General features: G+C 36.7%; 1 protein-coding gene across 1 annotated transcript in view; it reads left to right on the top strand.

Annotated features, from left to right (window-relative positions):
* Positions 1-488: 488 nt before the first annotated feature.
* LOC136027331 (D-2-hydroxyglutarate dehydrogenase, mitochondrial-like) overlaps positions 489-15712 on the top strand; it is a 57603-nt gene continuing 42379 nt past the window's right edge. The window contains exons 1-2 of the mRNA XM_065704467.1: positions 489-706; positions 9165-9362. Of these exons, the coding sequence (XP_065560539.1) occupies positions 511-706; positions 9165-9362 (394 nt within the window). The 5' untranslated portion in view covers positions 489-510. The remainder of the gene's footprint in view (positions 707-9164; positions 9363-15712) is intronic.

The raw sequence follows: 15712 nt of genomic DNA, 5'->3' as shown, positions 1-15712 counted from the left end.
AAGGCGTTGGAAAAATTGTTCGGGTTTTTGCCTCTAGATTTGATCTACAAGTGTGAAAGAAAAAGTTATTACTTAATTTGTTCTTTGATCCTGAATGTTCTTGTTTTCTCCTTTTCTTCTTTTGTATTACTCCGTTTTTCTCTTTTTTTGTATGAGCGGGCAAGAATTCTAACGTTTTGGTCTGAAATAAGCTTCAGACATAGAAATTCGATTATATCTTATTTGAATTTATTTTGATATTTATTATGAGCAAAATAATAATCTAAGGATTAAAATAACAATCAGTAAAATAGATCTATTATATTAGCTTTTAAAGTTACTGTGTTATTTAGAGTAAGCATAAGATGGTCACAAAGTAATTTCAGAAACCTGAGCTTCTGTGCGCTATTTTGTATAACTTTTTACCTTATGGCACTCTGCGAATTTGGCTTTAGAAAGCTAACTAGTGGTAGCAAATTTATAGTATCATTTATAGATGGCAATAGTAAGCCTTTGATTTGAAATCTGAAAATGCGCCTTCTTAGAATTTTCAATAAAAAGGTGAAATTTAGCAGCATAAGATATTATTCTGTTGTAAGACAGGGATTTGAGTATGTAAATGAAGATGATGTGAATTATTTCAAATCAGTTCTGGGTGAAAGAAATGTGATAACAGACGAAGAGGAGCTTGCTATAGTTAACACTGACTGGCTGAAGACAATGAAAGGTATGTTAAATATGGTAGGTAGGTATATGAGCCTGAGCCACAATTATTTTACCGACCTCAAAATTGTGTTCAGCGACAGTTGTTGGTGCTCAAACCCAGAACTGTTATGTATGTAAATTCAGAAAAAAATCTGCAAAAATGGATAGGCTGGGATACCACCAGATGTCTAATTTGACAGTGTATATAAGACTATGTACAAACCTCTAAATTAGCAAACCAGTATTATAAGCCTAGGAGTCCAGCTGGACATAAGGAAATGTGTTAAATAAATAATTCTTACTCCATAATATTCAGAATAATCATAGTTAACACATTTTGCATGGGGAGAACCTTTATCTTCGCTTCTTTCCTTGTTTTCCCAGTTTTCTAAAACATCCATTAATTTTTAGAACCTATATTTACTGAGTATACCATATACCCCCTCCCTAATTTGCAAATATATGTTACTGTGAATGTCCAAAATGTTGTTATCATTGACATTCAATGGTGAATGTTTGAAATTCTTTTTTCTCTGCTATGATTCAACAAGCTTTCTCAATTCAGCTTTCTCAACTGGCAATATTGACTAAATCCAAGGTGAAAAAAAGGCATTTTGGACATTCACCTATGAATGTCAACATTCCCCAATTTGCAGACATTCACAGTAACAGATATACCCAGAATTGCACCCCCAATCTAATTATAACATTATTTTGCATTACAGATGAACTTTACCCCCATATCAACCATATTTTATTTATTAATTTATTAGCCTAATAGCTAATACCAAATACTTTTCAAGCTTGTCACTCTAAACATGTTAATAAGAAGTTATGATAATGCTGACAACCTAATACACACATACAAATCTATGAAAAATAACAACTACAATAAACACTAACAAATAATACTATAATTGATATAAAGATAATTTACTATGAAAATGTATTTCTGCTAGTTTTGTTTTGAATCTGTTTATATCATCTGTTAGAAATGTTTCAGGTGGAAGGTTATTCCATAGCTTCCACACCCTGCTGTAAAATGGATATTGGCCTATTTTTCTTTTTGAAAGTGAGGGGTACAATTTATGTGGGTGATAACAGATCCTGTTTGTGTCATTAAATGCGAAGTACTGTGATGTACTTATATTATCAATGCCTTTGATTATACAGAATGTGTTAATGTCTGCCCTATCCCTTCGGATCAAAGACTTGGCAATCCTAGCCTGTGCAGTCTATTTTCATACAGCAAATGTTTCAAATAAGGCACAAGCTTAGTTGCTCTTTGCTGTATTTTTTCAACTGTTGCTCTGTCTTTTTTATCCAATGGATACCATACTGACAAATTGTATTCAAGTATAGGTCAAACTGTTGATTTCTAAATGATAATGAATGAACAGAGATTAAACTTTTAGAAATTGTATCTGAGACATAATAGCTGATAGTTTGCCTTATGAGTTAATTCAGAGACATGCCTGTCAAATCTAAAACTAGAATCAAAATGAACACCAAGGTCATGGACATTTTCAACAGGTAAAATTGAATGTCCAGCAAGATGGTACTGGTAACTTTGTCCTACTTTACAAATGTAATGGATGACCCTACACATATTTTCATTGACAAACATGGAGTTGACAGTACACCAATTGTGCACTGCATCCAAGTCTTTTTGAATCAGTAAAGCTTCATCTGGGTTTGTCAAGAAGTGGGAAAGCTTTGCATCATCTGCAAACATTTTTTAACTGTGGAATGGTGGACAACTAGAGACAAGTCATTGATGAAAAGGCAGAAAAGTACTGAACCAAGGCGACTATCTTGTGGAACACAACTTAAAATCATCTCAGCAGAGGACATAGCATCACATACAATCACTTGCTACATCATGCCTGTTAGATAATCACCAATCCAATTCAATGCTCTGGTACCAATGTGATATACCTCACACTTTTGAAGTAAAAGCAGAATGGAAGTTTTACCAAACGCCTTAGAAAAATCTATTTAAATGCAATCAAACATAAGACCTTCATCTGCCATTCTATGGAAGTCAGTAACTACTTCCAAAAGCTGTGTTTTACATGAATGTTTTTATGGAAACCATGTTGAGATGGATGCCAAAGAAGATTTGTTCAAAGATAATTTTGTATTCTCTTGACAACTAGTTTTTCCATAATTCTGTGAAAAAGTTGAAGTGTTTGGTATTGGTCTATAGTTTTTATGGCACTTGGTATTAACCAAGTGACATATAGCAATCACAAATTCTGTTGGTCTGTTGGTCCTGGTTTTGCTACTTTAGGCACTTCAAGGTAAGCTAGGACAATGAAATTTAGCAGGCGTATCAGGGACTGGACCAGATTAAATTAGAAATAGTCATTTTCCCAAATTGACCATCTGGGGGGGGGGGGAGTGGGGGGCCCATTAATTCAGAAAAAATAGAAAAATTGAAGTATTTTTAATTTAGGAACAGTTGATCAGATCTTAATGAAATTTGATATTTGGAAGCGTATCTTGTCTCAGAGCTGTTATTTTAAATCCTGACTGGATCTGGTGACATTGGGGGGGGGGGAGTTGTTAGGGGGAAACCTAAAACTTGGAAAACACTTAGAGTGGAGGGATCAGGATGAAACTTGGTGGGAAAAATAAGCACTAGTCCTAGATACATGATTGACATAACCGGAACGGATCCGCTCTCTTTGGGGTAGTTGGGGGGGGGGGGTTTAATTCGGAAAAAGTAGAAAAATGAGGTATTTTTAACTTACGAACGTGTGATCAAATCTCAATGAAATTTAATGTTTGGAAGGATATCGTGTCTCAGAGCTCTTATGGTGACATTGGGGGGAGTTGGGAAAGGGAAACCTAAAACTTGGAAAACACTTAGAGTGGAGGAATTGGGGTGGAACTTGGTGGGAAAAATAAACACAAGTCCTAGATACATGATTGACATAACCGGAACGGATCCAGTCTCTTTGGGATAGTTGGGGGGGGGGGGTAATTCTAAAAAATAGAAAAAAATGAGGTATTTTTAACTTACAAACGGGTGATTGAATCTCAATGAAATTTGATATTTAGAAGGATATCGTGTCTCGAGCTCTCATTTTAAATCCCGACCAGATCTGGTGACATTGGGGGGAGTTGGGAGGGGGAAACCTAAAATCTTGGAAAACACTTACAGTGGAGGGATTGGGATGAAACTAGGTGGGAAAAATAAGCACAAGTCCTAGATACATGATTGACATAACCGGAGTGGATAACCGGAGTGGGGGGGGGGGGGTTAATTCTGAAAAATTAGAAAAAATGAGGTATTTTTAACTTACAAACGTGTGATCGAATCTCAATGAAATTTAATGTTTAGAAGGATATCGTGTCTCAGAGCTCTTATTTTAAATTCCGACCGGATCTGGTGACATTGGGGGGAGTTGGGAAAGGGAAACCTAAAACTTGGAAAACACTTAGAGTGGAGGGATTGGGATGAAACTTGATGGGAAAAACAAGCACAAGTCCTAGATACATGATTGACATAACCGGAACGGATCCGGTCTCTTTGGGGTAGTTGGGGGGGGGGGGGTTAATTCTAAGAAATTAGAAAAAATGAGGTATTTTTAACTTACAAACAGGTGATTGAATCTCAATGAAATTTGATATTTAGAAGGATATCGTGTCTCGAGCTCTTATTTTAAATCCTGACCGGATCTGGTGACATTGGGGGAAGTTGGGAGGGGGAAACCTAAAATCTTGGAAAACACTTACAGTGGAGGGATAGGGATGAAACTTGGTGGGAAAAATAAGCACAAGTCCTAGATACATGATTGACATAACCGGAACGGATCCGCTCTCTTTGGGGTTTTGGGGGGGGGGGGTTCATTCAGACAAATTAGAAAAAATGAGGTATTTCTAACTTACGAACAGGTGATTGGATCTCAATGAAATTTGATATTTAGAAGGATATTGTGTCTCAGAGCTCTAATTTTAAATCCTGAACAGATCTGGTGACATTGGGGGTGGGGGGGGTGGGGAGGAGGAAACCTAAAACTTTGAAAACACTTAAAGTGGAGGGATCGGGATGAAACTTGGTGGGAAAATAAGAACAAGTCCTAGATACATGATTGACATAACCGGAACGGAACCGATCTCTTTGGGGTAGTTGGGGGGGGGGGTAATTCTGAAAAAAAATGAGGTATTTTAACTTATGAAAGGGGGATCGGATGTCAATGAAATTTGATATTGAGAAGGATATCGTGTCTCAAAGCTCTTATTTTAAGTCCCGACCGGATCTGGCGGCACTGGGGGGAGTTTGGGATGGGGGAACCTAAAATCATGGAAAACGCTTAGATTGGAGGGATCGGGATTAAATTTGGCGGGAAAAATAAGCAGAAGTCTCAGATACGTGATTTACATAATTGGAACGGATCCACTCTATTGGGGGGAGAGTTAATTCTGAAAAATTAGAAAAAATGACGTATTTTTAACTTACGAAGGAGTGATCGGATCTTCACGAAACTTCATATTTAGAAGGACCTCGTGACTCAGATCTCTTATTTTAAATCTCAACCGGATCCAGCGTAATTGGGGGGGGGGGCAGTCGAGGGGAACCAGAAATCTTAGAAAATACTTAAAGCGGTGAGATCAGGATGAAACTGGATGGGAAGAATAAAAACCTGTCTAAGACACGTGACTGACATAACCGGACTGGATCTGCTCTCTTTGGTGGAGTTGGAAGAGGGGTAATTTTGAAAATTGAGGTATTTGTAACTTACGAAAGGGTGACCAGATCTTAATGAAATTTGATATTTAGAAGAATTTTGCGCTTTAAAGCTCTAATTTTAAATTCCGACCAGATCCTGTGACATTGGGGGGAGTTGGAGGGGGAAACCGGAATTCTTGGAAAACGTGAAAATTGTGGTATTTTTACTTTACGAATGGGTGATCGGATCTTAATGAAATCTGATATTTAGAAGGAATTCATGTCTCAGAGCTCTTATTTCAAATCCCGACCAGATCTTTTGACATTGGGGGGAGTTAGAGGGGGAAATCTTTGAAAACACTTGAAGTGGAGGAATCAGGATGAAGCTTGGTGGATAGAATAAGCATATGTCCTTGATACGTGATTGACGGAACCGTACTGGATTCACTCTCTTTGGGGGATTTGGGGGGAGGGGTTCAGTGATTTGGCGAGTTTGGTGCTTCTGGACGTACTAGGACGATGAAGATTGGTAGGCGTGTCAGGGAGCTGCACAAATTGACTTGATAAAGTCGTTTTCCCAGATTCGACCATCTGGAGGGCTAAAGGGAGAGGAAAAAATTAGGTATTTATAACATACGAGTGGGTGACCGGATCTTAATGAATTTTGATATTTAGAAGGACATCGTGACTCAGAGCTCTTATTTTAAATCCTGACTGGCATTAAGCCTCTTATTTTCCTTTTAAATCAATCTGTTGATTCATAGAATTTTGTTAGAGCTCATACCATATGATCTCTTGGCTCTTAGCTCTTCTTACCACTTTTATACAGGGGTTCGATTATTGCTTTTTTCCATTGGTTCAATGAGTACTATTGCAAGTCCTCAGATCATATGATTTGAAAATTCCAGGTAGGCCTACTCTAGCCTAGCCATAAGGCATCATTTTGACAGTAAATAAATGTAGGCTAAGTTAATGTACCTGTTACCAGCAGGGTGCTATTTCAGTTCTTGGCTATTTATAAAATTTTACTGTTTTTTTTCCATAAATTGTGGTTTAGGTAAATCAATTGTTGGGCCTACTATGCATGGTTAAATTGTTTGTTTTACATATCTAACAATTAAATTGAGTCTAGATTAGGTGCTACTGAGAAGGAAACATGTGAAGACATACATTCTTACTTCAGAATATAGCCTATAGAATAGTTATAGCTGTCACCTTTTGACTACAGCTGCGCTGTAATTTATCCCCCTCCCCACCAGAGACACATTTAAAGCTTTCAAATTTATAGGCCCAAGTATTTTGCTGCTCTATTTTTGCCAAATTCTCAGGGAAATTCCCAGAAATCTAGGGATAGTGGAAGTACTGGGCAGATGACGACTGATGAACCAAAAGTACTGAAAGAGAGAGGTGATACCAGACTCTCAGATGAAATTCTTGGGAGACTTCTGACAGTTTATAAGTAGCCACATCATTCCTGTGTTGTTTTAAAATCACTTCTCTGTGAATGGGCAGTATTGCCGAGAAGTGAACCTGGCACTTTGACAATTGTGGCTTACTAATTTCTTGCTATTCCAATAAACTATCCAAATACAAAAAAAATCCTTTCTTTATTCTTATACAGACAAATTGCAACTTACTAAAATAAATCACACCAAGATTCATTATAGTCCAAATCCAGTCATCTCAACGCTTGATGACACAATAACACATATTTATTTATTTATTTTATTTTTCACCCACATAATACATAAAGTAAATATGGTTGAGTAAGAATGAAAAAAAAAACACAAAGAGAAAAACAAGTACACACACAAAATCAACGAAAAAACAGATAAGACAGTGGCAAGGGGATACGCAAGTAGAAGCTGCACTGGAGAGTTTTCTGTGAAGAATCTCCAACTTAAAAGTTATAATCAAGAACTGAAAATTTTCTAATAAGAGTCCAGTTTTTGTCCAAGGTGGAAGATACAGAAGAAATGTGCAATATTTGAAGTTATTTATCCGGATTCTTTTTAAATTACCATTATTAAGAAGGAGGAAAAGAGCTAAAGCATAAAGGACAGAATGATCACAGAAAGTAGAATAAAGTTTGGTCAGCGCACATCTATTATACTTCCCTCTTTTTGCAACAATCTTTACATCGCCAATCTGAATCTTTTTGGTTATATCACAAACAGTACGCTGATGTAAGCTCGAAAGATTGTTAGTAATAGAGGTACCAAGCCAACAAATACAATCAACAAGAGGGATAGTGAAGTTATTACAGTGAAGGTGAGCAGCAGTAGTGCAGTTGTAAGGAAGAAACTGAAGGAAACTAAGGAAGAAAGTGAAAGGCCAATATCAGAGAAAGCATCAGAAATTATTGAAAACATTTGGAAAAGACCCTTTTTGGAATGGCTAATCAGAAGCAAGTTGTCAGCATATGCGAGATAAGAAACATCCACAAGACAAGAAAGGTATGTACCTGAAATCTTAGCCAGCACACTAGAAATACAAATCTTAAAGAACACAGGGGACAGAACACCGCCCTGCCTTACTCCTCTTTGTACCCTTATAATAGTGTCTGGTGCAGATCTTAGTTGATAAAAGAATTTGAATACCAAAACCTAAGAAGTACTGTAATAGAGGGATTGACCCCAGAATTATAAAGAGAAAAAAAGAGCTGACTATGGACCACACTATCAAATGCTTTCAAAAGATGTATGGCTCATGCTTCTTCTATTTTGATTATAGGATTGCCATAATGCAGTCCTTTCTGCCAAATTGTTGGCAAGTGAGCTGGATGTTTTTTTTTCATTTGGGACAGTGATGCCACGATCCTTAGTCCCTAATCCTTTTCTATAAGATGAGGGTATTCAAACTTGACTACCATCTTTGGATAATGCTATTATAAATGAAAATAATACACGCTGTTCTTTCCTAAGTAAATCAAAACTAAAGGCATATCCTTGGGGAAACCATAGGTAATAAAACCTTCCCCCATCATTGACAATTTGATTTTTAAAATATCTGTTGTACTGTCAGATACAAAACAGTTAATGTTAGTTTTTTAAGCTTGTTATTTTGAATGCAATTATATTGTGTTGATAGCAGAATACAAATACCAAAAATTACGTGTGAATTCCTGATAGAAATATAAGGTCCAAATATCCATGTTAAAAAAAAAATTAGTTTATAACAACACTATGGAAAAAATAACAATGTTAAATCCTAGTGAAATAGACTATTGCAAAGTGAAGTACCGTCTTGTTTCTATTAGTATTTTAGAGAGCTTCAATTAGCACAATGCTTATCTATTACCAAAGACAGACATAATGCTTGTCAAAATTACATTTATTCTTGCACAAGAGTTTTGCTGTATGTACAGTTATAATGTGTTAAAAAATTTTTTTCAAAAATTAAATTTAATGAAAGTCCATTTTCACCTATTTGCTGTTAGCGTGTCACTTTACCAATTTATATGATTGTTCTTAATTCAAGTCTGAGCTTAGTTTTTTCAGAAAATGAAATTTAATGGTAGAATAATCTTGAAAATAGGAAAAACAGTTCTGGCACCACTGCCAGCTTTGAAAGATTTTTGGTTTTATATATTCAAAGAAAAATTACCTGCACACATAAGGGAAGGGGGGCTCCTCCATTTGGTCCAAAATATCTTCCCTCAAATATTGATGGTACATACCAGTACCTTAAAGAAGACTTCACAATATGATGTTTCTATTAAAAAGACAATATAGCAGTTAATTATATCAGTTATCACTACAGGGTTCCCCACTATTTGAAAATCTAATGTATATTGTTCCAGGCTCAAGTGGTGTGCTTCTACAACCGTCATGCCCCAGTGAAGTTTCCAAAGTTCTAAGTTACTGCAATTCTAGAAGACTTGCTGTTGTCCCTCAGGGTGGTAATACAGGCCTGGTTGGTGGGTCAGTTCCAATATTTGATGAAATAGTACTTTCAACAAAGAGACTAAACAAAATTCTGTCATTGGATCCTGTTACAGGTTTGCATATCCATGTTTGTTTTAATCACATATGACAGGTTCTTCCATGTGATAATGAAGACTTGTTGCTTAACACCTTTCTTGTTGAGCTTACATCCTTACTAAACAAAACTAAAAAACGAAGCTTGTTCATAAAAAGTCAAAAGTAAATTTAAAATACAAGAAGGCAGAAATTAGCTTAGGGTAAAGGTACCAATGATTTATAGTTATTGTAAAAAAAAAAAACATTTTTTCTACTCCAGAAGGCTTAATTTAAAGGCTTTCAGTTTGGAAAGGGTTTTAGTATGCAGGAAAAACATCTAGGAATTTAACTGTTTGCTTATAGTTTGAAGTTTTATCAGAAAAGGGTACAAAACTCTGATTTTTTTTTAAATTAGAGCAATTTCGTCTACAAATTCGACAGAACAAAAAAGTTACCTGTTTCTGACAGGTATGTTGGAACCCAATTTCACACGTGTCGAAATACTTGGGGAATATTTGTGGGTGGATTGACATGCCTATTCTTTTTACTTTATATCTTCGTTTCCCTTCAACTTTTTAAAATGTGTAAATGTATAAAATACTATTCAGAAATTGGAAGCAAAAAACTGAAAAAACTGCCTCAAGTATAAGGACGAAATTGGATAATCATATGGAGTGTAATCATGTGACCTAGGTCTCTATAATACAATGTGTGATATAATAGTGTGATATATGTCTCTTTATACCACTATCTGGAATGGCCCATTTTCTCTCAGCTTTAATGGTCCAGCAAAGATTTCTTTATTGTTCACAGTTAAAGTGTTGTCAGCATTTGGCCATTTCAAAGTTAATTTACCAGTTTAATTCACTTCAAAGAATTTTTGTTTTGACTATCCTTTGTCTGGAAAGTCTAGAATTCTTGAAATATGTATGTCCTACTTAAGATTATTAGAACTTTGTGACAATGAGGAGTTTAACATGTTCCATTGGCATTTTGGATGGGATAGGAATTCCACGCTAATTAGGGAGGGGCTCAGAGAGATATTTTGCATTTTAAAGATTGGCATCTATTTGAAAGAAAACATGCATAAAATTTACTAAGAGAGGTGTATTTGAAATGTATTCAGTGCCCTGGACCGTGGAATTCTAATAGATATTGTCCTAATTAATCTACTTAAGGCCTTCGACCAAATATCCTTGCAAAAACTCATCCATTGCCTTGAAGTCCATGGAATCAAAGGACAGCTAAAAAATTGGCTCTCAGCATACTTGAATGATAGAAAAATAGCTATCATGGTTACAGACACGCTATCCACATGGATGGATGCAACCAGTGGCGTCCCACAAGGTACTGTTCTCGGCCCAATCTTGTTCGTCATGTACTTAGACATTTGCATAAATGCTATTTCCCAAACTGACTTCGGCCTGTTTGCAGACGATACGAAGCTCCTGGGAGAAGCTATTGCATCATCACAAATTCAAAACGACTTGGACGCCCTGACAGAGAAGCTCAAAGAATGGCAACTTTCACCAAATGTAGGAAAATGCTCTGTCGTCAATCTTGGCCGCCAAAATTTTAAGTACTAATACAAAATGAAAGGTATCAACCTGACAAAATCGACCTGCGAAAAGGTGTACTTCTGAGCTTGGATCTCAAACCAGAAAAGCACATCGGCCTGGTTTTGCGTAAAGCATCAAATACTCTCTGGCTACTCACTCACTCCCTATGATGCCTTGACATTCACTCAAGGATCTCAGCATACACAAGCTACGTCAGGCCACAGCTTAAATGCGCCACTGTAATCTGGTCGCCGTATCTCAAAAAGGATATTAACAGAATAGAACGAGTCCAGGAACGCTTTGTAAAAGGACTTCAAGGATTCAGAAACCTTCCGTATGACGAAGCTCTAAGAAGGCTCACTCTCCATAAACTTAAAACAAGAAGAGCGATCTTAGACTCAAAAACACTCTTCAAGATAGTTCACGAGAATTTTAGGAACGTAAAAGACAAGCTTGTTCAAGTAACTACACAAAGCAACACAAGATCGCACAGTCTGCAATTGTAGCCTGAGAAGATAAAGATTGCAAGATATAATTCTTACCGTCATTCGTTCATACCACGGGTCATCAGGATCTGGAACAAACTGCCATTCCGAGTCGAAAAGATGAAATCACTGGAAGGCTTCTCCTATAGCCTAAACATAAACATACCATATCTCGAGACTTTCAACGTAGGACGACTTTGAATGGCAATCATGCCATGGTCGATCCGCTCTTCACCCTGCCATAACATTTTCTTTTAATAAGGTTCTTTTTAAGTTACATGGAAATTTTGTGTTGAGAGGCGTGAGGAATACATTATTAATATAAATGAATTAGGGTGTTGCGATCAACCAAGTCAAATGCTTAAACATAGTATGAGGCCAAGCAGCAGTTCCTCAGACGATGGAAAAATCTAGCATCAAATCATTAAAACTACAATTTAAAGAAAAATGATTTTTTTTTTCATGTGAAATATTATTACAAATAATAATCATCAAAATCTCTAGTTGTTGACAAAGTACCCATAAATTTGACAACTATGTTTTCGTGACAGGACCCTTTAATTTTGACATGAATTGTTTCTCATCCGTTTTACGTGTTCAGTGAAGTTTCAACTGAGTCAACTATATTTCGCCAGGGCTTGTTGCTGTCGGTCGAAAATTTCAACGTTAATATTTACTACAAGATATTGTAAAAAAAAAAAAAAGAATCTCATAATAGAAGCCAATATCTACATTTGAATTCTGCTAAAGGAACATTTCTACTCGATCTGGTATTCCACTGCATCACACAAGAATTTTGAAACTTGGAACATAGTTTTGTCAATATAATATTAGCTGTCAATTATAACTTAATACTATCAAGAAAAAGCCAATATGGCTATATTTTAGAGAAGATCAGATGCATTGGTGCATCTGATCTTGCACCAATGCATCTTGTATCTTAATGCATTGGTGCTTATCCCAACTTTTGTTTGCCAAAAAATAACCAAGTAATGACAGTTAGAACATTACATAGCTAAAAAAATTGTCGAGAATTTTGTTTTTAAAACAGGTAAATGATTGAATTGAATATTCTTTTCTTTTCTGGGTGTATTGGATATAGTGTCCACGTTCCGCATTGTCAAAATATAACGAAGGCTTCAGGAGATGTTGTTCCAAGTCACGACTAAGCAGTTGTCCTGTTTTGAATGAAAATTTCGAGAGTGGTTCCAAAATTGCACTGTCAAATCATTGGCGCCTTTACCATATTTAAGATGTCAAACTTAAAACAAGCAGTAATTACTGTGAATAAAGGAGTAAAACCTAAAAAAACAGAAATTAAATTTACATTGCCTGGCCATACCAGCGGATATAAAGCAAAATCTCTGTGCGGGGATATGGACAAAGGATGCCATTGCTACTCAAGCTTGAGGTTTATGTAATGGAAATTTATGTATGGTTGAGATGCCAATAATCCTTTTTTCAGACCAGTTAGTTGGGTCTAAGAGTCCCCCCCCCAGAAAATAGCTCTCCCCACAAGAAATAGCCCACTGCCGTTTTTTCCCATATACTTTCAACCGAAATTTTTGAGATAGCTATATATGAGTACTGACTTTTTTCAGAATAGTCTAAACATCATAAAACATGGTCTTTAGGGTTTAATTAACCCTTTAGAACCTGGGTGCAAGGGTCGTAAGTTTTGCCCCAAAGGCATAAGGTTCTTATAGAAGGTGTGGTCGTATAAACTTTAGAAGTGGCTCATTCAATTTGAATTTGAAAGTTCTAATTTCCTTTTAAGAGTCAAAAGTGATGGAGGGTCTATTTAAAAAAAACCTCTTTTCCACACCACCCAAGAAGTAGAGGTCATGGCACGTTTATGTTTATAGAGGTATTGCCAGCAGCCCTAATCTTCTACTTGCACTTTACTGAAAATAAAATACACTTGAAATGTTTTTACTTTTTTATTTTAATAAATGGAAAATTATTAAAACTTTAAGGAATAAATGTCTGTATGTATATTAAACTGAAAATCCATGGTCATTTATTTTCAGTAAAGTGCAAATTATGTTCTGGTCTTTACAAGGGATGGGGGTGGTCAGCACTACTCTTGTTAATTTTTTCTTGTTTTGAGTTTGACTTGGTCACTTATTATAATTTCTGTTTGTTTCATTCTTTTATTGATGGTGATTTTTGGTAGTTTTAAGCTTGGGAGATCATTTGAATTTATTTCTGCTCATTTATGGCTTGATGGAGCTTTACTTTTCTTTGAAAAACTTGTTTAGCGGAAAAGTTTTTTAAATTAATGTAATTCAAAGAGCTTCTAGGCTTCTAACCTAAGAAAAATATGTTGGTTATAGCGCCGAATAAAAGAACCATCTACTTTAAGGGGTATGTTTTTTTATATATAATTTAAGAAACAGTGGTCTGGCTCAAATGTATTTTTGATTGTGCCGAAATAAAAGAACAATCTGCTTCATGGGGCATGATTTTTTATGGCACTTGGTATTAACCAAGTGACATATAGCAATCGCAAATTCTGCCGGTCTGTCGGTCCCGGTTTTAATACTTTAGGCACTTCCAGGTAAGCTAGGACGATGAAGTTTGGCAGGCGTATCAGGGACCGGCCCAGCTTAAATTAGAAATAGTCTTTTCCCGATTTGACCATCTGGGGGGAGGAGTGGGGGGCCCGTTAATTCGGAAAGAAATAGAAAAATTGAAGTATTTTTAACTTACGGACGGTTGACCAGATCTTAATGAAATTTGATGATTTGGAAGGATATCGTGTTTCAGAGCTGTTATTTTAAATCTCGACCGGATCTGGTGACACTGGGGGGGAGTTAGGAGGGGTCTTGGAAGACACTTAGAGTGGAGGGATCTGGATGAAACTTGGCGGGCAAAATAAGCACAAGTCCTAGATACATGATTGACATAACCGGAACGGATCTGCTCTCTTTGGGGTAGTTGGGGGGGGGGGGGTTAATTCTGAAAAGTTAGAAAAAATGAGGCATTTTAACTTACGAACGGGTGATCGGATCTCAATGAAATTTGATATTTAAATGGAAATCGTGTCTCAGGGGTCGTATTTTAAATCCCGACCGGACCTGGTGACATTGGGGAGAGTTGGGAGGGGGAAACCTAAAATCTTGGAAAACACTTAGAGTGGAGGGATCGAGATGAAACTTGGTGGGAAAAATAAGCACAAGTCCCTATATACATGATTGACATAACCGGAACGGATCCGCTCTCTTTGGGGTAGTTGGGAGGGGGGTAATTCTGGAAAATTAGAAAAAATGAGGTATTTTTAACTTATGAATGGGTGATCGGATCTCAATGAAATTTAATATTTAGAAGGATATCGTGTCTCAAAGCTCTTATTTTAAATCCTGAACTGATCTGGTGACGTTTGGGGGCGTTTGGGGTGGGGGAACCTAAAATCATGGAAAACGCTTAGATTGGGGGAATGGGGATGAAAATTGGTGGGAAAAACAAGCAGAAGTCTTAGATATGTGATTTAAATAATTGGAACGGATTCGCTCTCTTTGGCATAGTTGGGGGGGGGGGGGTTAATTCTGAAAGATTAGAAAAAATGAGGCATTTTTAACTTACGAACGGGTGATCGGATCTCAATGAAATTTTATATTTAGAAGGATATCGTGTCTCAGAGCTCTTATTTTAAATCCCGACCAGACCTGGTGACATTTGGGGGGAGTTGGGAGGGGGAAACCTAAAATATTGGAAAACACTTAGAGTGGAGGTATTGGGATGAAACTTGGTGGGAAAAATAACCACAAGTCCTAGATACATGATTGACATAACCAGAACGGATCCGCTCTCTTTGGGGTAGTTGGGGAGGGGGTTAATTCTGAAAAATTAGAAAAAATGAGGTATTTTTAACTTACGAACGGGTAATCGGATATCAATGAAACTTGATATTTAGAAGTAAATCGTGTCTCAGAGCTCTTATTTTAAATCCCGAACGGATCTGGTGACATTGGGGGGAGTTCGGGGTGGGGGAACCTAAAATCGTGGAAAACGATTAGATTGGAGGGATCGGGATGAAAATTGGTGGGAAAAATAAGCAGAAGTCTTAGATACGTGATTTACATAGTTGGAACCGATCCGCTTTATTGGGGGGGGGGTAATTATGAAAAGTTAGAAAAAATGACATATTTTTAACTTACGAAGGAGTGATCGGATCTTCATGGAACTTCATATTTAGAAGGACCTCGTAACTCAAAACTCTTATTTTAAATCTCAACCGCATCCAGCGTCATTGGGGGGCAGTAGGGGGGGGGACCAGAAATCTTAGGAAATACTTAAAGCGGAGAGATCAGGATGAAACTGGATGGGAAGAATAAAAACCTG

This window comes from Artemia franciscana, chromosome 5, assembly GCF_032884065.1.
Source record: "Artemia franciscana chromosome 5, ASM3288406v1, whole genome shotgun sequence".
In the NCBI taxonomy this organism is placed as follows: Eukaryota; Metazoa; Arthropoda; class Branchiopoda; order Anostraca; family Artemiidae; genus Artemia; species Artemia franciscana.
This window is presented reverse-complemented; position numbering and strand designations above follow the sequence as displayed.